General features: G+C 41.8%; 3 protein-coding genes across 3 annotated transcripts in view; 1 reads left to right on the plus strand and 2 right to left on the minus strand.

Annotated features, from left to right (window-relative positions):
• Nucleotides 1-92: 92 nt before the first annotated feature.
• On the minus strand, nt 93-7,980 carry LOC100135953 (eukaryotic initiation factor 2 alpha subunit). The gene is given in 8 exon segments (NM_001124296.1): nt 93-699; nt 3,093-3,236; nt 3,386-3,483; nt 4,076-4,182; nt 6,055-6,206; nt 6,652-6,731; nt 6,840-7,082; nt 7,846-7,980. Coding segments are annotated over 7 exon segments (948 nt in total). The 5' UTR covers nt 7,081-7,082; nt 7,846-7,980; the 3' UTR covers nt 93-573.
• A 74-nt stretch (nt 7,981-8,054) lies between these two features.
• LOC110529770 (V-type proton ATPase subunit D) lies at nt 8,055-20,073 on the plus strand. Its single transcript, XM_021612288.2, has 9 exons — nt 8,055-8,297; nt 8,944-9,061; nt 9,374-9,453; nt 9,570-9,637; nt 9,730-9,774; nt 18,482-18,585; nt 18,670-18,736; nt 18,857-18,935; nt 19,077-20,073. Exons 1-9 carry the CDS (start codon nt 8,257-8,259, stop codon nt 19,219-19,221), a joined length of 747 nt encoding a protein of 248 aa, XP_021467963.1. The 5' UTR covers nt 8,055-8,256; the 3' UTR covers nt 19,222-20,073.
• Nucleotides 20,074-20,173: 100 nt separating this feature from the next.
• LOC110529225 (MAGUK p55 subfamily member 5-A) overlaps nt 20,174-22,293 on the minus strand; it is a 28,757-nt gene continuing 26,637 nt past the window's right edge. Inside the window, exon 14 of the mRNA XM_036985270.1 lies at nt 20,174-21,727. Coding sequence (XP_036841165.1) covers nt 21,551-21,727 — 177 coding nt within the window. The 3' untranslated portion in view covers nt 20,174-21,550. The remainder of the gene's footprint in view (nt 21,728-22,293) is intronic.

The following is a 22,293-nucleotide window of genomic DNA, read 5'->3' on the forward strand; positions in this document are numbered from 1 at the left end:
TATTAAAGTTTGAATTCTTGTTTATATGGGCATGTTGCAGATGAAATAACCAATCAGAGCACAGCTGCAATTCATACCCAAAACCACTGAGATCAAACGTGCAGAACTTTATTGATGTCATGAGCTACACAAAAGCAAGATCCTGCCAGTAAAAATCCATACTACTGGAAGAGGAACAGCACATAAGTAACCCACGCCAGTATCACACACAACTAGAGCCTATGCATCACTTCCTGTGACCAGCGAGAGGTGAATTTGCGATGGCCACTGCTTGTAAACAGTTTTCTGCATATATATAGGTATAATTGGTGTTTGTACTGTAAATGGTTACTGGTATAGTTTGTCTTATTTGCTTTAACACATTTCCGTCTATCCACCTCTAGACTTAAGAGAATAGCAATGTATGTTTCTCTCCTTCTGAGAAGTCCCTAATTATCAATTTAGAGGGTTATTAGCCAGTGAATACCTCTATGTAATATGAGAGTTGCACATCTGTGGGACAGTGCGACTATGGCGAAGTCTGTCCATCCTTTTGTTTTCTTCCAAACGACCCTTCTTTCAGGGCTAACTGGACTAGTCCTCTGCTTTAGCCTCCATCTCTCCGTCCTCATCGTCTCCGTCCACCTCTGCATTCTCCCGCTCTAGCCTCTCAAGCTGACGGGCCAGTTCGGTCTCGTCCGTGTCCGTCACCACCTTCGCCTGAAGGGGGGGTGGTATAACAAGAACATTACACCTCATTTACTTATTTAGCAGATGCTCTTATAAAGACTGACTTACAATCAATCAATTCACTCAAGGAGTAAGATATGCAACAACAAAAATGTAGAATCCAATTCACGTGTGAAACAGGACAAATATAAGCACCCACCTAACTATTATAGTAAACGGTAAGAAAAACTGGTGCTGTTTTATATCTTTGTTTTTATATATCCTCAGAGATTGAAAGTAGTGTTAGGTTCAAGCTCTGTGTATGAGAAGTGTAATTATTTAGTGGACTGCAGGGAACTGAAGGAATGTGCACTCCAAATAAATAAAGGCCTCTCCTGGCTGATAAGATATGCATGGAGAAATCGAAAAGTACTGAAGTACATCTTTGTGGATGAGAGCTACGGGTGTAAATGAACACTGCACTATATTGAATGGACGTATTCAGGTGGTACATCCACGCCGAGTCAACATTTGAAACAGAGTTTGGGCTCTTCTGTATGATAAACATGCACTTTCATGGGAAGTAGTGTCAAAGGCCACGACGAGAGAAACCACCAAGTACTTTGGTATTCCCTCATACTACTGGCAAACTGACCACCCATCTCTCCATTTTCTCACCCAACCATCTACTGTATCTACAGTGCCTTCAGGAAGTGTTCACACCCCTAGACTTTTTTCACATTTTGTTGCGTTACAGCCTGAATTTGAAATGGATTAAATTGAGACTGTCACTGGCCTATAACAAAACACCCCATAATGTCAAAGTAAAATTATGTTCTTGGACATGTTTACAAAATGGGCCTCCCGAATGGCGCAGCGGCCTACGGCACTGCATTACAGTGCTAAAGACGTCACGGTAGACCCGGGTTCGATCCCAGGCTGTGTCGCAGCCGGCCGAGACTGGGAGACCCATGAGGCAACGCACAATTGGTCCAGCACCGTCCGGGTTAGGGGAGGGTTTGGCCGGCCGGGATGTCCTTGTCCCATCGCGCTCTAGCGACTTCTTGTGGCGGGCCGGGCGCATGCACGCTCAAGGCGTGCATGCTGTAAGGCGTTTCCTCCAACACATTGGTGTGGCTGGCTTCCTGGTTAAGCGAGTAGTGTGTCAAGAAGCAGTGCGGCTTGGCAGGGTCGTGTCTCTCGACCTTCACCTCTCCTGAGTGTGTACGGGAGTTGCAGCGATGGGACAATTATATATCACGAAATTAGGGAGAAAAAGGTATAAAAAGTATTATTATTTAAAAGTGAAATAGTGAAAAGTATTGAGTCAATAAGTATTCATCCTCTTTGTTATGGCAAGCCTCAATAAGTTAAGGAGTAAAAACCTGCTTAACAAGTCACATAATAAGTTTCATGGACTCACTCTGTGTGCAATAAGTGTTTAACATTATTTGTGTGTGTGTACCCCACACACACAATTATCTGTAAGGTTCCTCAATCGAGCAGTGAATTTCAAACACAGATTCAACCATAAAGACCAGGAAAGTTTTCAAATGCCACAAAGGGCACCTATTGGTAGATGGGTAAACATAAAAAGCAGACATTGAATATCCCTTTGAGCATGGTGAAGTTATTAATTACACTTTTTCATTATAAAAAGATACAGGCGTCCTTCCTCAGTTGCTGGAGAGGAAGGAAACCACTCAGGGATTTCTCCATGAGGCCAATGTTGACTTTAAAACAGAGTTTAATGGCTGTGGCGAAAACTGAGGTTGGATCAATAACATTGTAGTTACTCCATAATATTAACCTAAATGACAGAGTGAAAACAAGGAAGCCTGTACAGAACACAAATTATTCCAATACATGCATCCTGTTTGCAATAAGGCACTAAAGTAAAACGGCTTAAAATGTGGCAAAGAAATTTACTTTTATGTCTTGAATGCAAAGCGTTTTGTTTGGGGAAAATCCAACAAAACATCACTGAGTACCACTCTGCATATTTTCAAGCATGGGGGTGGCTGCATCATGTTATGGGTATGCTTGTCATCAGCAAGGACTAGGGAGTTTTTTGTTGTTGATAAAAATAAATGGAATAGAGCTAAGTACAGGACATATCCTAGAGGAAAACCTGGTTCAGTCTGCTTTCCAACAGGGTCCGGGAGACAAATTCACCTTTCAGCAGGACAATAACCTGCCAAAAGTGATTCTAACATGTATTGACTCAGGGGTGTTAATATATATGTAAATGAGACATTTCTGTATTTTATTTTCAATAAAATGTGCCAACATTTCTAAAAACCTTTTCACTTCTTCATTATGGGGTACTGTGTATAGATGGGTCTGTTTAAATCATTTTGAATTCAGGCTGTAACACAACAAAATGTGGAATAAGTCAGGGGGTGTGAATACTTTCTGAAGTCACTGCATATCCTCAGTCTCACCTCCATCTGGATGTTAAAGACGCCCCTCTTCTCCTCGATCCTCTCCTTGATGGCTGCCATGGCCTGGTTGAGAACCGAAAGGCCCTCGGTGCGCTCCAGAGTGGTTGTGGTCATGACGTAGCGTGGCGGTGCTATCAGATTAATCTAGGGAGAGAGTGGTCATACAATGCGTGGTCATACAACGCCTTCGAGAAAGTTGAGGTCAACCACAGGACGACGAGATGAAATCGATAGAGAAATATAATTAAATAGATTAGAAGTATTGAGTATGAGAGTTCCTTGATGCAACCTACCTTGATGGGCATGGCCTCTGTCGAGCAGCTAAGCCCCGCCCTCAGTGCGTCCTTCACAGCGTCAATGCCCTCATACCCGTAGCATGCCACCTCGATGTCTGCAAGGATGATAGTCAAAATGTATTGTTTAAAGAAAATAAAGTGTCAAGTCGCCATGTTTCTAATTTGAAAACTTCAGAGGAGTTCAATAGTGTCATCAACATGCCACTCTGGCAAACGAATCAATGAACATTATGTAGCATTTGTCGCCAATTTCCATAGTTGTGTAGGCACTACACACATCAAATATGGAAATACGGACCCAACAAGACTTCATCGGTTAGCCAATAACTTTCCTGCAATTGAAATCCTTGGGTGGGCCGCCTAATCTTTTTTTCCAGCTCGCCTAAGTCCAAACAGTGGGAAAAAAATGTCTAAATAAACCATCATCCTAAAATAATAAATTTAGCAGTATAGATTTTCTTATTATGTTCGAGCAAAACAACACAGCATTAGCCATGGCAAAATACATAGAATTACAGTAAATCTGCAACCTTTTCTCTCAGCCGCACAACAAAATGTCTAGAAATGCAGGAAAGTAGCATCAAAACTACCCCCCCATATCTTTACAATGTAATCTCCCCCCCATTGATCTTCTTTAACATGTCTAGTACATATTTATTGCACTGTTAATGTTGAGTGTGCTGTGACCTGCTCTGATTTTGACAGCCTGTGGAGTGAGACGCCTGTTGATGTTGTCGATGAGCACGGCCCTCTCCTCCTCGGTCAGGTCTAGCCCATCCAGCATGGCAGGGTCACTGGGAAAAATAAAACATTTTTGGAGCATGGATATCTGACTAAATGATTTGAGGAGATCGGGAGCAAACACTACACTATCACACCCGTCTACAATATCTGCGTCCATCTCTTACTAAGAATGACAGATGGTATTTTATTAGGATCCCCATTAGCTGTCGCAGAAGCAGCAGCGACTCTTCCTGGGATCCACACAAAACATGACATAGTACATACCATTAATAGACAAGGGCAGAGCAAGGGCAGACCTACAGAAAAGGTAAACCTTATTCACCACACCGTGCTGACTCGGATATATTATTTTCACATTGTCCTTTCCAGCATGGTTCCAGCAACTATGGAGAATACGTAACCAAGCCAGCCTAACACAGCTTGGCTGAGCCTGGCTTTGCTCAGTCATGTGTACAGTACCAGTCCAAAGTTTGAACACACCTACTCATTCCAGGGTTTTTCTGTTTTTTGAACCATTTTCTCAATTGCACAATATTAGTGAAGACATTAAAACTATGAAGTAACACATATGGAATCATGTAGTAACCAAAAAAAGTGTTAAATCAAAATATATCTTATATTCCCCAAAGTAGCCACCCTTTGCCTTGATGACAGCTTTGCACACTCTTTGCATTTTCTCAACCAGCTTCATGAGGTAATCACATGGAATGCATTTCAATTAACAGGTGTGCCTTGTTAAAAGTTAATTTGTAGACTTTCTTTCCTTTTTAATGCGTTTGAGCCAATCAGTTGTGTTGTGACAAGGTAGGGGTGGTATACAGAAGACCATATTATGGCAAGGACAGCTCAAATAAGCAAAGAGAAACAACAGTCCATCATTATTTTAAGACATGAAGGTCAGTCAATACGGAAAATGTAAAGTACTTTGAGTGCGATGATGAAACTGGCTCTCATGAGGACCACCACAGGAAAGGAAGAACCAGAGTTACCTCTGCTGCAGACGATAAGTTCACTAGAGTTACCAGCCTCAGAAATTAGCAATTAACTGCACCTCAGATTGCAGCCCAAATAAATGCTTCAGAGTTCAAGTAACAGACATCTCAACATCAACTGTTCAGAGAAGACTGCATGAATCAGGCCTTTGTGGTTTTGTTGCAAGGAAACCACTACTAAAAGGACACCAATAAGAAGAAGATACTTGCTTGTGCAAATAAACACAAGCAATGGACATTAGACTGGTAGAAATCTGAGTCCAAATTTGCAATTTTTGGTTCCAACCGCCGTGTCTTTGTGAGACGCAGAGTAGGTGAACGGATAATCTCGGCATGTGTGATTCCCACTGTGAAGCATGGAGGAGGAGGTGTGATGGTGCTTTCAAGGCACACTTAACCAGCATGGCTACCACAGCATTCTGCAGCGAAACACCATCCCATCTGGTTTGCTCTTAATGAGAATATGTAAGGGCTATTTGACCAAGAAGGAGAGTGATGGAGTGCTGCATCAGATGACCTAGACTCCACAATCACCCAACCTCAACCCAATTGAGATGGTTTGGGATGAGTTGGACCGCAGAGTGAAGGAAAAGCAGCCAACAAGTGCTCAGCATATGTGGGAACTCCTTCAAGACTGTTGGAAAAGCATTCCACCTCATGAAGCTGGTAGAGAATGCCAAAAGTGTGCAAAGCTGTCATCAAGGAAAAGGGCGGCTACTTTGAAGGAACCTGAAATATAAAGTATATTTTGATTTGTTTAACACTTTTTTGGTTACTTCATGATTCCATGTGTTATTCCACAGTTGATGTCTTCACTATTATTCTACAATGTAGAAAATAGCAAAAAATAAAGAAAAACCTTTGAATGAGTAGGTGTGTCCAAACCTTTTGACTGGTAATGTATATAGGAAGAAGAGTCACGATACTCACGATACAGCCTGTTTGAAGACGTCGTAGGCGCCGTATCCCGGACGCTTGTACTTCTCATCAAACACCCAGGCAGTGCGCGTGAACAAGCTCTCCAGCTGCTCGTCCTTAGTGTACTCCAGCACCTCAGCCACGTGTCGAAGGATACTGTACACCTGCCACGGACGCCACACCATAAAAACATTTACACCTCGATATCACCTCTGGTCAAGAGGGAAGACTCACAAATGTCAGCCTGGTCCAAGATCCGAGCCCGTATTCATAAAGTGTCTCAGAGTATGAGTGCTGATCTAGGATCAGGTGCCCCCTGTTTGTGTAATCATATTCATTATGATTTAAAAGGCTACACTGATCCTAGATTAGCACTCATACTCAGATGCTCTATGAATACGGCCCTGTTTGTGCTTTCTTACGGACTCCTATGGTCATTGTCATCCCAACGACGACAGTAGTAGGCTGTACAGCACAAACAGATCTGGGACCAGGCTGCACAGACGTCTGAGAGTTTATGACATCGGTGGAACGGAATGATAAATAGAATTTTGTATATTACAGCATCCTCCGGCACGTGGCTGAGTGTTGACGGTGAACCTAACTTACGGTTTTAGATTTGGTGAATTTGTCTTCACATTTGATAGCATCCTCTGGCGAAACTCTTCTCTTTGATAAATCAATGTACCCTGCAAAGAGTTGACAATATATATATATTTTTTTTAACCTGTAACACAATGTGTACACACACACACGGTCTACATTTCTTGACCGCACACACTCAAACCCCGCCTCACCCTTCTCTTTGTCCACTCGGATGACCACCACGCACTCATTGCGTCCGATCCTAATGAGCTTGTTGATGGAGCGGATACGTCGGCGCGACAACTCGCTCAGCAGGATCATGCCCTCAATGTTGTTGTACTCCAGCAGGCTGACATAGGCGCCCATCTCGGCGATGGAGCGCACGTTCACCATCACCACATCCTCCACCTCAGGGAACCGGTGCTGGTAGAACCTACAGCTAAGGTTCGGCATCACTGGGGGGGGGGGGGGGGGGGGGGGGGTTAGGGAGACAATAGGACAGAGGTCAATATAATGAAAACAGAGAAATATGCTATTCCATATACTTACAAAGGGTTTTAAACAGGCTTTGATTAAACTATAGAGAGCAACTGAATGAGAGGTCATTAGGTTGAAAAGAGGGGAATGGGGTGTAGATTTGGTTGGACAGTCACATCGGGAAAAGACGGAATACATTCTCATGATATACAGTGGCAGTTCTCTTTTGTCAATCATTCTTGGTAACAGTACTGGAACAATTGAAAATGCCTTTTTTTTGGGGGGGGGGGGGGGGGGGGGGGGAGAGACAAGGAGGAGTGATCTGGTGCCGCTAGATTGCAATATCAGAACAAAATGCCAGTCATCTCTCATAGTCATGTAGCTATCCTTGTACACTCACTCAACGTCATCATCTTACTTACCGTTAACTAACTTAGCTACTGTAACGTGTGCTGGCTAGAGCTGAAGATGATACTAACAGAGTGTCATATACACTTGCAAGACTAAATAACTGTCATCATGAATCTATGTCTTCAGTCTGATGTATATACGTCAACGCATCCACATTTATTCACACGCAAAACTGATCATTTAGCTAGCTAGCTACCCAGCTAACCCATTAGCTCATACATGCGGCACATGCACCTATAGCGCTAGCTACATAGCTACGTTACTTAGCCAGTCATTCACAACTCCGGCAAACAGCTGTTGTGTTCGCAGTGATTCGAGTAAATGCCTTACCTGTATCGTATGGTTACAGAACAACACTGTTGAATGTCCTGTATTAGATTTTTTGTTAAACGTTATAATTTGTATTCAAATACGTAGCTAGCGAATTAGGCCCGATTGCTACAACTTCAAATTCATCCGTGGTGTGCAAATTTTTCGACCCGGAAGAGAAAGCGCCCGGGTTGACACGCGCAAGCGCAATAGCGGTTAACAACATAGTCACATGACTACTAACCAGCTGATGGCTTTTTGCAATAGAATATCATGAATAACACGACATCGGTTACAAAGCTGTTATTCTCCAAGTAATAACAACTGTGCAATACCTATTCTTTAATATTTTTGTTATTTGCGTGCTGTCTCGTTATTTAATCGCCGTCCAGACGTAATTGAAGTACATAAGACCGTTTGCAGCCAAAGAAGATGTCAGGAAAAGAGAGAATCGACGTCTTCCCCTCTAGAATGTAAGTAGCAAGTCTAGGTAGCTTGTTATTTTAGCCAGCATAGTTTGACATTTCTAGCAAGCTAGTCCACTCAATCTAGGGGAGCAAGTTTATGCCCCCTATTTAATACATGACATTTTAGTTGTGTTAGGTTGAGCCAAATTGAAATGAAGGAAATTACAGATCAGTAAGCTGAGCCAGCTGTCAGCTAGTTAGCCAAGCACAGTCAATTGTGAGCCCTTTAAAATAAATGTTGGAAAAACTCAACCTTTGCACTGTTGCAACAATTTGCAATGGCATTAGTTATTATTTCGAGTCAATAGTTGTATTTCTTTGCCATTTCATGATGAACATCTAAAAGAGGAAATGGACGGTCACTGTCATGTGATGACTGTCCATAATTTCCAAACAACCACTGGGAGATTTTGATGTGCCCTAACTTTACTCACACAGTCTATGGCACAGATTATGCCATGTCTAACTACTTACTATGTTAATTTGTCTGGAACATCATAATGATGGGTCAATAACAGGCACTTTTGATATTGTGGTGACCTGCAGAAAACGGCATAAAAGCACCAATATCTTTCAAAATGATTCAAATCTGAATGGCCATGCATGTTTATGATGGAAGTCCTCTCTGACACCTGATGACTTGTCTGTGAAGGGCCCAGACCATCATGAAGGCCCGTCTGAAGGGGGCCCAGACTGGTAGAAACCTACTGAAGAAGAAGGCTGATGCCCTCTCCATGCGCTTCCGTCAGATCCTCCGCAAGATCATCGAGGTAATTCAAGGAGGTTTAAAACCATAGAAACAAGAATGACTAGAACAGAAAAAGCCCCCCGGACCATGGACATTTGACAGTGTACTCATGAGTGAACTCAATATGTCTGCCGGCCCACCCATCACGGACCATCAATTTTTGAATGGGAATATCTGTTCTAGCAGTTCTGTTTCTATGATTAAAACATTGTCCAATTCTCTGTTTCTTATCTGATTTAATATAAGTCAGTTGTATTATTTCTTTGCATAAAATCCTGTTATCGGGGCATGTTACGCTGGCTCCTGTCTTTTTGTTGCCTCTCCCGATTTCTAGACAAAGACATTGATGGGTGAAGTGATGAGGGAGGCGGCCTTCTCTTTGGCTGAGGCGAAATTCGCCGCTGGCGACTTCAGGTGAGAAGATGGGCCTCATCATGAGCCATTTGAGGCCTTTATTTAGGTGTTTGTCTGATGTCAATATTTTGCTAATGTTTTGTCAATATTCTCATAACATTATCATGTTCCCACAGCACCACTGTCATCCAGAATGTGAACAAGGCCCAGGTGAAGGTTCGGGCTAAGAAGGATAACGTGGCAGGTCAACACCTTTTGGACTTCTCTGTATCTTTTTAGAACAACAGCATGTCTCTCCTTAATGTCTCACCTGTGTGATTCTCCTTTTCCTCACAGGTGTCACTCTACCTGTGTTTGAGCACTACCAAGAAGGAGGGGACAGTAAGTAGTGTTCTTATCTGGTCATGCAGGGTTGAGGCCAATTCCAATTTAGTTTGAAATTCCAAATCAATTCTTGAATTCACTCATGAAGTGGAGAATTTACGTTGAATTCAATTAGAATTTCAATAGTCTTCAAGTTATGGAATTGGATTTAGGCTGTTTGGACGTTTTGAATTGGAATTGAATTGGAATGATTAAAACAGTTTAATAATTCAAATTAAATATTTCTACTTTGCCCAGTTAATGAACTGACTGCAGGATTTGTTTGAAGTCATTAACTTGTATTTCTATATTTCCAGTATAGCTAAACTGTGAACAGTGACATGATCAGCCTTAAAGCCTGAGGGGAATTGAATTCAAATTGGAATTTATGGAATTGTTGAGGATAATATATCCAATAATTAAATCCCCAACATTGTAATTGAGAGAAATTGAATTATCTCTGAATCAGTGTTTGGTAGTAGTTAACTACATGTAGTTCAACTAGTAATTTAACTACATATTGCAGTAGCTTGGTGGTATTCAAATCTACAGTGCCTTCAGAAAGTATTCATACCCCTTGACTTATTCCACATTTTGTTGTTTCAGCCTGAAATAAAAATTGATAAAATATATTTTTTCTCATCCATTCACACAAAACACCCCATAATGACAAACTGAAAACATGTTTTTAGAAATGTTTGGCAAATTAAATACAGAAATATAATTTACATAAGTATTTACACGCGAGTCAATACTTTGTAGGAGCCCCTACAGTCTGTTATCATTTTTGCACATCTGGATTTGGGTTTTTCTCCCGTTCTTCCTTGCAGATTTTCTCAAGCTCTGTTAAGTTAGATGGGGAATAGCGGTGAACAGCAATCTTCAAGAATTGCCACAGATTTTCAATGGGATTCAAGTCTGTGCTTTGGCTAGGTCACTCAAGGACTTTCACATTCTTGTTCTGAAGCCATTCCAGCGTTGCTTTGGCTGTATGCTTGGGGTCGTTTGTCCTCTGAAGCAGGTTCTCATCAAGGACTTGCCTGAATTTGACTCCATTCATTGTTCCCTCTATCATTACCAGTCTCTTAGTCCCTGCTATTGAAAAACATCCCCATGGCATGATGCTGCCTCCCATGCTTCACTTTAGTGATGGTGTTAGACAGATGATGAGCTGTGCCTGGTTTTTTCCAGAAATAGTGCTTTGCATTCAGGCCAAATAATTCAGTTTTTGTCTCAACAGACCACAGAATATTTTTGCCAACTCCAGGCATGCTGTCATGGGCCTTTTTCTCAGGCGTAGCTTCCATCTGGCCACTCCCATAAAGCCCAGATTGGTGAAGTACTGTAGACACTGTATGCCTTCTGACAGGTTCTCCCATCTCAGCCAAGGAACTCTGTAGTTCTGTCAGAGTGGTCATTGGGTTCTTGGTCACCTCCCTGACCAAGGTCCTTCTAGCCCGATTGCTCAGTTAGGTCGGACGGCCAGCTCTAGGCAGAGTCTGGGTAGTTCCGTATTTGTTAAATTTCCCAATGATGTAGACCACTGTGCTCTTGGAAAATCTCAACACTCTATAAAGTTTTATACCCTTCCCCAGATACTGTATGTCTCATCACAATTCTATCTCGGAGATCTACAGGCAGTTCCTTGGACTTGATTGTATATTTCTGCTCTGACATGCACTGTCAACTGTGAGACCTTACAGTGCATTCGGAAAGTATTCAAACCCCTTGACTTTTTCCACATTTTGTTATGTTACAGCCTTATTCTAAAATGTATTAAATATTTGTTCCCCCATCAATCTACACACAATACCCATAATGATAAAGCGAAACAGCTTTTTAGGATTTTTGCAAACATATTTAAATAAAGTTTCTACAACTTGGAGTCAACCTGTGGTAAATTCAATTGATTATACATGATTTGGAAAGGCACACACCTGTCTATATAAGGTCCCACAGTTGACAGTGCATGTCAGAGCAAAAACTAAGCCATGAGTTCGAAGGAATTGCCCGTAGAGCTCAGAGACAGGATTGTGTCGAGGCACAGATCTGGGGAAGGGTACCTGCAGCATTGAAAGTTCCCAAGAACACAGTGGCCTCCCATCATTCTTAAATGGAAGAAGTTTCGAACCACCAAGACTCTTCCTAGAGCTGGCCGACCGGACAAACTGAACAATCGGGTGAGAAGGGCCTTGGTCAGGGAGGTGACCAATAACCCGATTGTCACTCTGACAGAGCTCTAGAGTTCCTCTGTGGAGAAGGGAGAACTTTCCAGAAGGGCAACCATCTCTGCAGCATTCCACCAATCAGGCCTTTATGGTAGCGTGGCCAGATGGAAGCCACTCCTCAGGTAAAGACACACTACAGCCTGCTTGGAGTTTACCAAAAGGCACCTAAAGACTCTCAGACCATGAGAAACAGGATTCTCTGGCATGATGTAACCAAGATTGAACTATTTGGCCTCAATGCCAAGTGTCACGTTTGGAGGAAAGCTGACACCATCCCTACGGTGAAGCATGGTGCTGGCAGCATTATGCTGTGGGGATGTTTTTCAGCGGCAGGGACTGGGATACTAGTCAGGATCGAGGAAAAGATGATCGGAGCAAAGTACAGAGAGATCCTTGAAGAAAACCTGCTCAGGACCTCAGCCTGGGGCAAAGGTTCCCCTTCCAACAGGACAACAACCCTAAGCACACAGCCACGTCAATGCAGGAGTGGCTTCGGGACAATGTCCTTGAGTGGTCCAGCCAGAGCCTGGACTTGAACCAGATCTAATTTCTCTGGAGAGACCTGAAAATAGTGGTGCAGCGACGCTCTCTATCCAACCTGATGAGCTTGAAAGGATATACAGAGAAGAATGGGAGAAACTCCCCAAATATGGGTGTGCTAAGTAGAGGTCGACCGATTATGATTTTTCAACGCCGATACCGATTATTGGAGGACCAAAAAAAAAAAAAAAGCCGATACCGATTAATCGGACGATTTAAAAAATATATATATATTTTTTTTTTATATAACATTTTATTTATTTGTAATAATGACAATTACAACAATACTGAATGAACACTTATTTTAACATAATATAATGCATCAATAAAATCAATTTAGCCTCAAATAAATAATGAAACATGTTCAATTTGGTTTAAATAATGCAAAAACAGAGTGTTGAAAGTAAAAGTGCAGTATGTGCCATGTAAGAAAGCTAACGTTTAAGTTCCTTGCTCAGAACATGAGAACATATGAAAGCTGGTGGTTCCTTTTAACATGTCTTCAATATTCCCAGGTAAGAAGTTATAGGTTGTAGTTATTATAGGAATTATAGGACTATTTCTCTCTATACCATTTGTATTTCATTAACCTTGGACTATTGGATGTTCTTGTAGGCACTTTAGTATTGCCAGTGTAACAGTATAGCTTCCGTCCCTCTCCTCGCTCCTACCTGGGCTCGAACCAGGAACACATCGACAACAGCCACCCTCGAAGCAAGGGGAACAACCGTCTCAGAGCGAGTGACGTTTGAAACGCTATTAGCGCGCACCCCGCTAACTAGCTAGCCATTTCACATAGGTTACACCAGCCTAATCTCGGGAGTTGATAGGCTTGAAGTCATAAACAGCGCAATGCTTGAAGCACAACGAAGAGCTGCTGGCAAAACTTACAAAAGTGCTGTTTGAATGAATGCTTACGAGCATGCTGCTGCCTACCACCGCTCAGTCAGACTGCTCTATCAAATCATAGACTTAATTATAACATAATAACACACAGAAATACGAGCCTTAGGTCATTAATATGGTCGAATCCGGAAACTATCATCTCGAAAACAAGATGTTTATTCTTTCAGTGACATATGGAACCGTTCCGTATTTCATCTAACGGGTGGCATCCATAAGTCTAAATATTCCTGTTACATTGCACAACCTTCAATGTTATGTCATAATTACGTAAAATTCTGGCAATTTAGGCAGCCCAAACTGTTGAATATACACTGACTCTGCGTGCAATGAACACAATTTCACCTGGTTAATATTGACTGCTAACCTGGATTTATTTTAGCTAAATATGCAGGTTTAAAAATATATACTTCTGTGTATTGATTTTAAGAAAGGCATTGATGTTTATGGTTAGGTACACATTGGAGCAACGATACACACCGCATCGATTACAGTGCCTTGCGAAAGTATTCGGCCCCCTTGAACTTTGCGACCTTTTGTCACATTTCAGGCTTCAAACATAAAGATATAAAACTGTATTTTTTTGTGAAGAATCAACAACAAGTGGGACACAATCATGAAGTGGAACGACATTTATTGGATATTTCAAACTTTTTTAACAAATCAAAAACTGAAAAATTGGGCGTGCAAAATTATTCAGCCCCTTTACTTTCAGTGCAGCAAACTCTCTCCAGAAGTTCAGTGAGGATCTCTGAATGATCCAATGTTGACCTAAATGACTAATGATGATAAATACAATCCACCTGTGTGTAATCAAGTCTCCGTCTAAATGCACCTGCACTGTGATAGTCTCAGAGGTCCGTTAAAAGTGCAGAGAGCATCATGAAGAACAAGGAACACACCAGGCAGGTCCGAGATACTGTTGTGAAGAAGTTTAAAGCCAGATTTGGATACAAAAAGATTTCCCAAGCTTTAAACATCCCAAGGAGCACTGTGCAAGCGATAATATTGAAATGGAAGGAGTATCAGACCACTGCAAATCTACCAAGACCTGGCCGTCCCTCTAAACTTTCAGCTCATACAAGGAGAAGACTGATCAGAGATGCAGCCAAGAGGCCCATGATCACTCTGGATGAACTGCAGAGATCTACAGCTGAGGTGGGAGACTCTGTCCATAGGACAACAATCAGTTGTATATTGCACAAATCTGGCCTTTCTGGAAGAGTGGCAAGAAGAAAGCCATTTCTTAAAGCTATCCATAAAAAGTGTTGTTTAAAGTTTGCCACAAGCCACCTGGGAGACACACCAAACATGTGGAAGAAGGTGCTCTGGTCAGATGAAACCAAAATTGAACTTTTTGGCAACAATGCAAAACGTTATGTTTGGCGTAAAAGCAACACAGCTGAACACACCATCCCCACTGTCAAACATGGTGGTGGCAGCATCATGGTTTGGGCCTGCTTTTCTTCAGCAGGGACAGGGAAGATGGTTAAAATTGATGGGAAGATGGATGGAGCCAAATACAGGACCATTCTGGAAGAAAACCTGATGGAATCTGCAAAAGACCTGAGACTGGGACAGAGAGTTGTCTTCCAACAAGACAATGATCCAAAACATAAAGCAAAATCTACAATGGAATGGTTCAAAAGTAAACATATCCAGGTGTTAGAATGGCCAAGTCAAAGTCCAGACCTGAATCCAATCGAGAATCTGTGGAAAGAACTGAAAACTGCTGTTCACAAATGCTCTCCATCCAACCTCACTGAGCTCGAGCTGTTTTGCAAGGAGGAATGGGAAAAAATTTCAGTCTCTCGATGTGCAAAACTGATAGAGACATACCCCAAGCGACTTACAGCTGTAATCGCAGCAAAAGGTGGCGCTACAAAGTATTAACTTAAGAGGGCTGAATAATTTTGCACGCCCAATTTTTCAGTTTTTGATTTGTTAAAAAAGTTTGAAATATCCAATAACTTTCGTTCCACTTCATGATTGTGTCCCACTTGTTGTTGATTCTTCACAAAAAAATACAGTTATATATCTTTATGTTTGAAGCCTGAAATGTGGCAAAAGGTCGCAAAGTTCAAGGAGGCCAAATACTTTCGCAAGGCACTGTATATGCAACGCAGGACACGCTAGATAAACTAGTCAAATCATCAACCGTGTGTAGTTAACTAGTGATTATGATTGAATGATTGTTTTTATAAGATAAGTTTGATGATAGCTTGCAACTTACTTTGGCTTCTACTGCATTCGCGTAACAGGCAGGCTCCTTGTGGAGTGCAATGTAATCAGGTGGTTAGAGCGTTGGAATAGTTAACTTTAAGGTTGCAAGATTGAATCCCCCGAGATGACAAGGTAAAAATCTGTCGTTCTGCCTCTGAACAAGGCAGTTAACCCAACGTTCCTAGGCCGTCATTGAAAATAAGAATGTGTTCTTAATTGACTTGCCTAGTTAAATAAAGATGATATAAAGGTAAAACAAATAAAATAAATCGATGTCCAAAAATACTGATTTCCGATTGTTATGAAAACTTGAAATCGGCCCTAATTAATCGGCCATTCCGATTAATCGGTCGACCTCTAGTGCTAAGCTTGTAGCATACCCAAGAAACCTCGAGGCTGTATTCACAGGTGCTTCAGCAAAGTACTGAGTAAAGGGTCTGAATAGTTACAGTTGAAGATGGAAGTTTACATACACCTTAGCCAAATACATTTAAACTCAGTTTTTTACAATTCCTGACATTTAATCCTAGTAACAAATTCCCTGTCTTAGGTCAGTTAGGATTACCACTTTATTTTAAGAATGTGAAATGTCAGAATAATAGTAGAGAATTATTTCAATTTTATTTCTTTCATCACATTCCCAGTGGGTCAGAAGTTTACATACACTCAATTAGTATTTGGTAGCATTACCTTTAAATTGTTTAACTTGGGTCAAACGTTTCAGGTAGCCTTCCACAAGCTTCCCACAATAAGTTGGATGAATTTTGGCCCATTCCTCCTGACAGAGCTGGTGTAACTGAGTCCGGTTTGTAGGCCTCCTTGCTCGCACACACTTGTTCAGTTCTGCCCACAAATGTTCCATGGGATTGAGGTCAGGGCTTTGTGATGGCCACTCCAATACCTTGGCATTGTTATCCTTAAGCCATTTTGCCATAACTTTGGAAGTATGCTTGGGGTCATTGTCCATTTGGAAGACCCATTTGCGACCAAGCTTTAACTTCCTGACTGACGTCTTGAGATGTTGCTTCAATATATCCACATAATTTTCCTTTCTCATGATGCCATCTATTTTGTGAAGTGCACCAGTCCCTCCTGCAGCAAAGCACCCCCACAACATGATGCTGCCACCCCTGTGCATCACGGTTGGGATGGAGTTCTTCGGCTTGCAAGCCTCCCCCTTTTTCCTCCAAACATAACGATGGTCATTATGGCCATACAGTTCTATTTTTGTTTCATCAAACCAGAGGACATGTCTCCAAAAAGTACGATCTTTGTCCCCATGTGCAGTTGCAAACCGTATTCTGGCTTTTTTTATGGCGGTTCTGGAGCAGTGGCTTCTTCTTTGCTGAGCGGCCTTTCAGGTTATATCGATATAGGACTCATTTTACTGTGCATATAGATACTTTTGTACCTGTTTCCTCCAGCATCTTCACAAGGTCCTTTGCTGTTGTTCTGGGATTGATTTGCACTTTTCGCACCATGGTACGTTCATCTCTAGGAGACAGAACGTGTCTCCTTCCTGAGCAGTATGACAGCTGCGTGGTCCCATGGTGTTTATTCTTGCATGCTATTGTTTGTACAGATGAACGTGGTACCTTCAGGCATTTGGAAATTGCTCCCAAGGATGAACCAGAGTTGTGGAGGTGTAAACATTTTTTTCTGAGGTCTTGGCTGATTTCTTTTGATTTTCACATGATGTCAAGCAAAGAAGCACTGAGTTTGAAGGTAGGCCTTGAAATACATCCACAGGTCAACTTAGTGTATGTAAACTTCTGACCCACTTGAATTGCGATACAGTGAAATAATCCTAACCGACTTGCCAAAACTATAGTTTGTTAACAAGAAATTTGTGGAGTGGTTGAAAAACAAGATTTAATGACTCCAACCTAAGTGTATGTAAACTTCCGACTTCAATTGTATGTAAATGTGATAATTAAGATTAGATTTCTTTATCAATTTGCAAACATTTAAAAAATATATATTGTTTTTGCATTGTCATTCTGCTTTATTGTGTATAGATTGCGATTTTTTTTGAATTTTAGAGTAAGGCTGTAACATAAAAAATGTGGAAAAAGTCAAGGGGTCTGAATACTTTCTGAATGCACTGTATTTAGACAGGTGTGTTGTCTTTCTAAATCATATCCAAAAAACTATTGAATTGGCCACAAGTTGTAGTGACATATCAAGGATGATCAAAGGAAATTCAATGCATCTAAACTCAGTTTGTAGCGTCATATTTCTGTATTTCATTTTCAATACATTTGCAAAAATGTCTAGAAACACTTTTATGTAGATGGGTGAGATCTTGTTTTTATACATTCTGTTAACATATTACCCCAAAGTAGTCTATGACATTTCAGATTTATATATGATCATCTTTCACTAAGTGTTGTGTATGTGGTGAAATACTTTTTCGAAGTAACTTTCGTTAAGTAAACAATTTTTCTGTGGTCTAGTTTAACGTCTTCCAGTGTGAAGTCATTTGTAGCTTGGCAAATTATATCTTCGGAGTAGCTTCCCCCACACTGTTCTGAATTCAAAGACCTAGAATTTGAATTGAATTCAATGGAATTTACAGGGAGAGGGAATCTAATTTTAGTTTGTGGAATTAACCCCAACCCTGTGGCCCTGTATGGCTTTGGATAAAAGCATCTGCAAATGGCATTTATTATTGTTATTATTACCTCAAATATTGGCATGGCTCCATTTATGGGCAAATTTAGTTGAACAACTTCTAGAAAGCTATGTCCTGCTATTGAACTTGTATTGTAGTTTGTTTCTGTGTCACTGCTCACTGTATTCTTTGCTTCCCTCTATCCTCTCCTTGTTAGGTTATGAGCTGACTGGTCTGGCCAGGGGAGGAGAGCAGGTCTCCAGGCTGAAGAGGAACTATGCCAAAGCAGTGGAGCTGCTGGTGGAGTTGGCCTCCTTACAGGTAAGTCTCGCGAGGCTGGTAAACCATGCGGAGCATGTGTGACTGAACAACAAAGTCTCATGGTCTCACTGTTTTGATCTACAGACTTCCTTTGTCACACTGGATCAGGCCATCAAGATCACCAACCGCCGTGTGAACGCCATTGAGCATGGTGAGTCTGCACCGCTTCGGCACAATAACTAAACCTGCACTACATATCGATAATGGCAGTCAAAAGAGATGGTCGGAAGACCGCGTGGAGAGGATAAAATGTGCTTTGACCTGTCCTCAGTGATCATCCCCCGCATTGAGCGGACCCTCAGCTACATCATCACTGAGCTGGACGAGAGGGAACGAGAAGAGTTCTACAGGTAAGTTACGTCATCCCTCAGACTCCTCATCCTCAACACCAAGTCTACACCCCCAGCTGACTGGAGGATCACTGTCCGCGTGTCTCGTAGCGGTATTGAGTGTTCTAATTCAGATTTCTATGGTGAGTCCCACCTCCTCAGGCTGAAGAAGATCCAGGAGAAAAAGAAGCAGATGAGGGAGAGGACGGAGAAGGAGATCGCCGCCCGTCTGGCCAAGCTGGGCCCCATCGCCGAGCCATCCAACATGCTGATGGAGGAAACCGACCAGGACCTGCTGTTTGAGTGACGTGCCGTCACCCGTGGCTACTCCGTCACCCACATCTTATTTATTCTGTGCCTCTCCGGCCACGTTGATGTCTTCTTCTTGTGTGCGAAAGGGAAGAATTGTCTGTTTTTTTTTTGTGTACATGTTGGTGATGTTTTGTTGTCGTTTTCAGTATTGGAGATTAGTGTCCAGATTTAGCACTGTATAGAACTGTCAGAACTTTGCAGCTAACAGCAATCACATCAGTTCACTAGAGTGTCAAACGTGTTGAAGATGAGTTATCTTTTGAATGCTTCAGTAGCAAATAATATATGTACATTGAGTTAAATGACGTGGTTTACAAATGTGAACTGTACTTAAGCATTCCATCTGATTAGGTTAGGACATAGATGGCTATTGGCAATGCTTCCATCAGAACACTCAGTCAATGCATGCTGTCATTCTGTACAGTTAAAACAGGGTGGCTGTTCTTTCCCCCCCTAAGCGTCTGTGTTGTGGATGCTAATCCCTTCCATGGTCACCACATATCAGTGGGGTTGTATTGACCATAAAATAATGACATTCTGTTTCTGTGCAATTTCATTCTATTTCTATGGTACTGTATTGACCCTTTTACAGGAGGATGGCTAACATGTGGGTCCCGTGTGGCTCAGTTGGTAGAGCATCGCGCTTGCAATGCCAGGGTTGTGGGGTACCCCCACGGTGCCCCAACACGACAAATGTATGTACTCAGTACTGTAAGTCACTCTGGATAAGAGTGTCTGCTAAATGACAATGTACCGCTGACCCCCTATAACCATCCACAGTGGCACCCTGAGTGCAACCCCTCTTATGTCAGAACAATTCATCCAAATAAAGATGATCTGAATATTCTCCAAGTGTCACTTTGCGATTCTTCTCTCAAATGAGTGTTACTGTAGGTGTTTCAGCCACGGTTTGTCCCTCAGTTTCTGATGTCTGTTGACAAAGCTGTGCTGGAGACATTGAACAAAGTCCTGTCTGAGAAAGCTATGACAAGGTACAACATCCTAAACGTATCTGGGGCACACACCTGTATGTGAAATGGCAGCCATTTTGCATTGAAGCGCTAAATGTAACATGCTGTATTGTGTGGTGCCATGTACATTTTATATTCGCTCTCGTTCTTTTTCCTACTCAAATGTTTTAACTATGCGTACCCTCACACACAATGAATATGTATCGAGTATATTCCAAAATCATACATTTTACCTGATTAAATAGTATTCATGTAACTTTAATGTCCACCATTTTGAAACAATTCTCTTCAGGAATATTCATTATATTGAAGATGGCTTGTTTTGAGTTGTGCTTATAAAGTACCAAAGAAAATAAAAGTTGGTCAGATTAAATGATGCTAAATTGATATGTTGTTTTCACACTGTTCATGTCCGTAGGTAGACACTAGGTACACTAGACAATGGATACCGAGGTCATCTTTACTGATGATCAATGATTCTTGAGGTCTGTTTTTGATGTACAAGTGCAGCAACTCAAGATAACACAACATAATACTATCATTGATACACAGCAAGTACCTTTACCCATTTTTAGAATACAACGGCTTTCTCTTTGGTCCTTACTTCTAGGAGAAAGTTACATACGGTAGTTCCCCAGGAGCAAATTGGTCCTCAACTGTAGACAGACAGTTCCAGTCTTGTATACCACATACAAACAAACCATACATTATTAGACTGGGTCTGGTGTAATGGTAAATCACATATGTTTGCCATTTCATCTAAAAATAGATATTTACAATTATAAATAGCTATTTAGAGTAGAATAAAATGGAAATATGTTTTCTACAGTTTTGGATAAATGTCTTTGCATATGCTACTGGAATCTGGAATGGTGCCGACATTGACAAAAACACAAGAGAACATTCACAAACACAGAAACAAACACTTATATAATAAAAAGTCCATCCCTGTAAATGAAGTAAACTCCAACTTTCATAAGAAGGCTAGATAAAGGACAAGTTACCCTTTCTGGCAAAAATGAATGGGCCCTCTATTTTGTGTCTGCGAGGCTCCACAATGGTCTAACAGTGGCCTCAATGATCATTGTCCATCCTTCCTTTTAGGGTTGTTCCTCCAGGTCTGTGTTATGGGTCATGTTCATTAGGATACATCATTGTGAAATGTGTCAAAACGTTTATCTATGAAAAACTAAAACATATGGTTCTCATTGGATAAGTCCAGGTATTCCCTTCCTGTTTCAATACGTTTTCTTCCATTTGGTGCCTAATGAACACAACCCAGGCCAAACTCTCCTTCCTGTGGCTCCCTGGAGTTGCCCGCTAGGTTGACCACTCAACCCTAACCTCTTACCCCTAGCACAGCCAGGAGGAGGGCACCCACTGGGGCTCCGTGTCCAGCTTGTTGATGAGCCGCAGGAGCTCGTGGAATGCCGTGTCTGGCTCGCCGTTAACAATGGCCGCGTCAAACAGGTGCCCGTAGGCCTGCTCCATCTCCCGGGCCTTCTCAATCAGCTCCTTCAGCTCCTCTGGCTAGATGTAGGGACACAGTAGGGAAGGACAGTGGTTATAGATATCCTGGCTAGATGTAGGGACACAGTAGGGAAGGACAGTGGTTATAGATATCCTGGCTAGATGAAGGAAATCACAGTAGGGAAGGACAGTGGTTATAGATATCCTGGCTAGATGAAGGAAATCACAGTAGGAAAGGACAGTGGTTATAGATATCCTGGCTAGATGTAGGGACACAGAAGGAAAGGAGAGTGGTTATAGATATCCTGGCTAGATGTAGGGACACAGTAGGGAAGGACAGTGGTTATAGATATCCTGGCTAGATGAAGGAAATCACAGTAGGAAAGGACAGGAGTTACAGATATCCTGGCTAGATGTAGGGACACAGTAGGGAAGGACAGTGGTTATAGATATCCTGGCTAGATGAAGGAAATCACAGTAGGAAAGGGCAGGAGTTACAGATATCCTGGCTAGATGTAGGGACACAGTAGGGAAGGACAGTGGTTATAGATATCCTGGCTAGATGTAGGGACACAGTAGGGAAGGACAGTGGTTATATATATCCTGGCTAGATGAAGGAAATCACA

The sequence above is a fragment of the Oncorhynchus mykiss genome, chromosome 8 (genome assembly GCF_013265735.2).
Source record: "Oncorhynchus mykiss isolate Arlee chromosome 8, USDA_OmykA_1.1, whole genome shotgun sequence".
In the NCBI taxonomy this organism is placed as follows: Eukaryota; Metazoa; Chordata; class Actinopteri; order Salmoniformes; family Salmonidae; genus Oncorhynchus; species Oncorhynchus mykiss.

What these genes read in the sequence shown, in the direction of transcription:
- LOC110529770 (XM_021612288.2), top strand. Translation starts at nt 8,257, where the DNA reads ATGTCAGGAAAAGAGAGAATCGACGTCTTCCCCTCTAGAAT. An exon ending in CTACCAAGAAGGAGGGGACA is followed by an intron (nt 9,775 to 18,481) that starts GTAAGTAGTGTT and finishes TCTCCTTGTTAG; the next exon opens with GTTATGAGCTGACTGGTCTG. An exon ending in TGTGAACGCCATTGAGCATG is followed by an intron (nt 18,737 to 18,856) that starts GTGAGTCTGCAC and finishes ACCTGTCCTCAG; the next exon opens with TGATCATCCCCCGCATTGAG.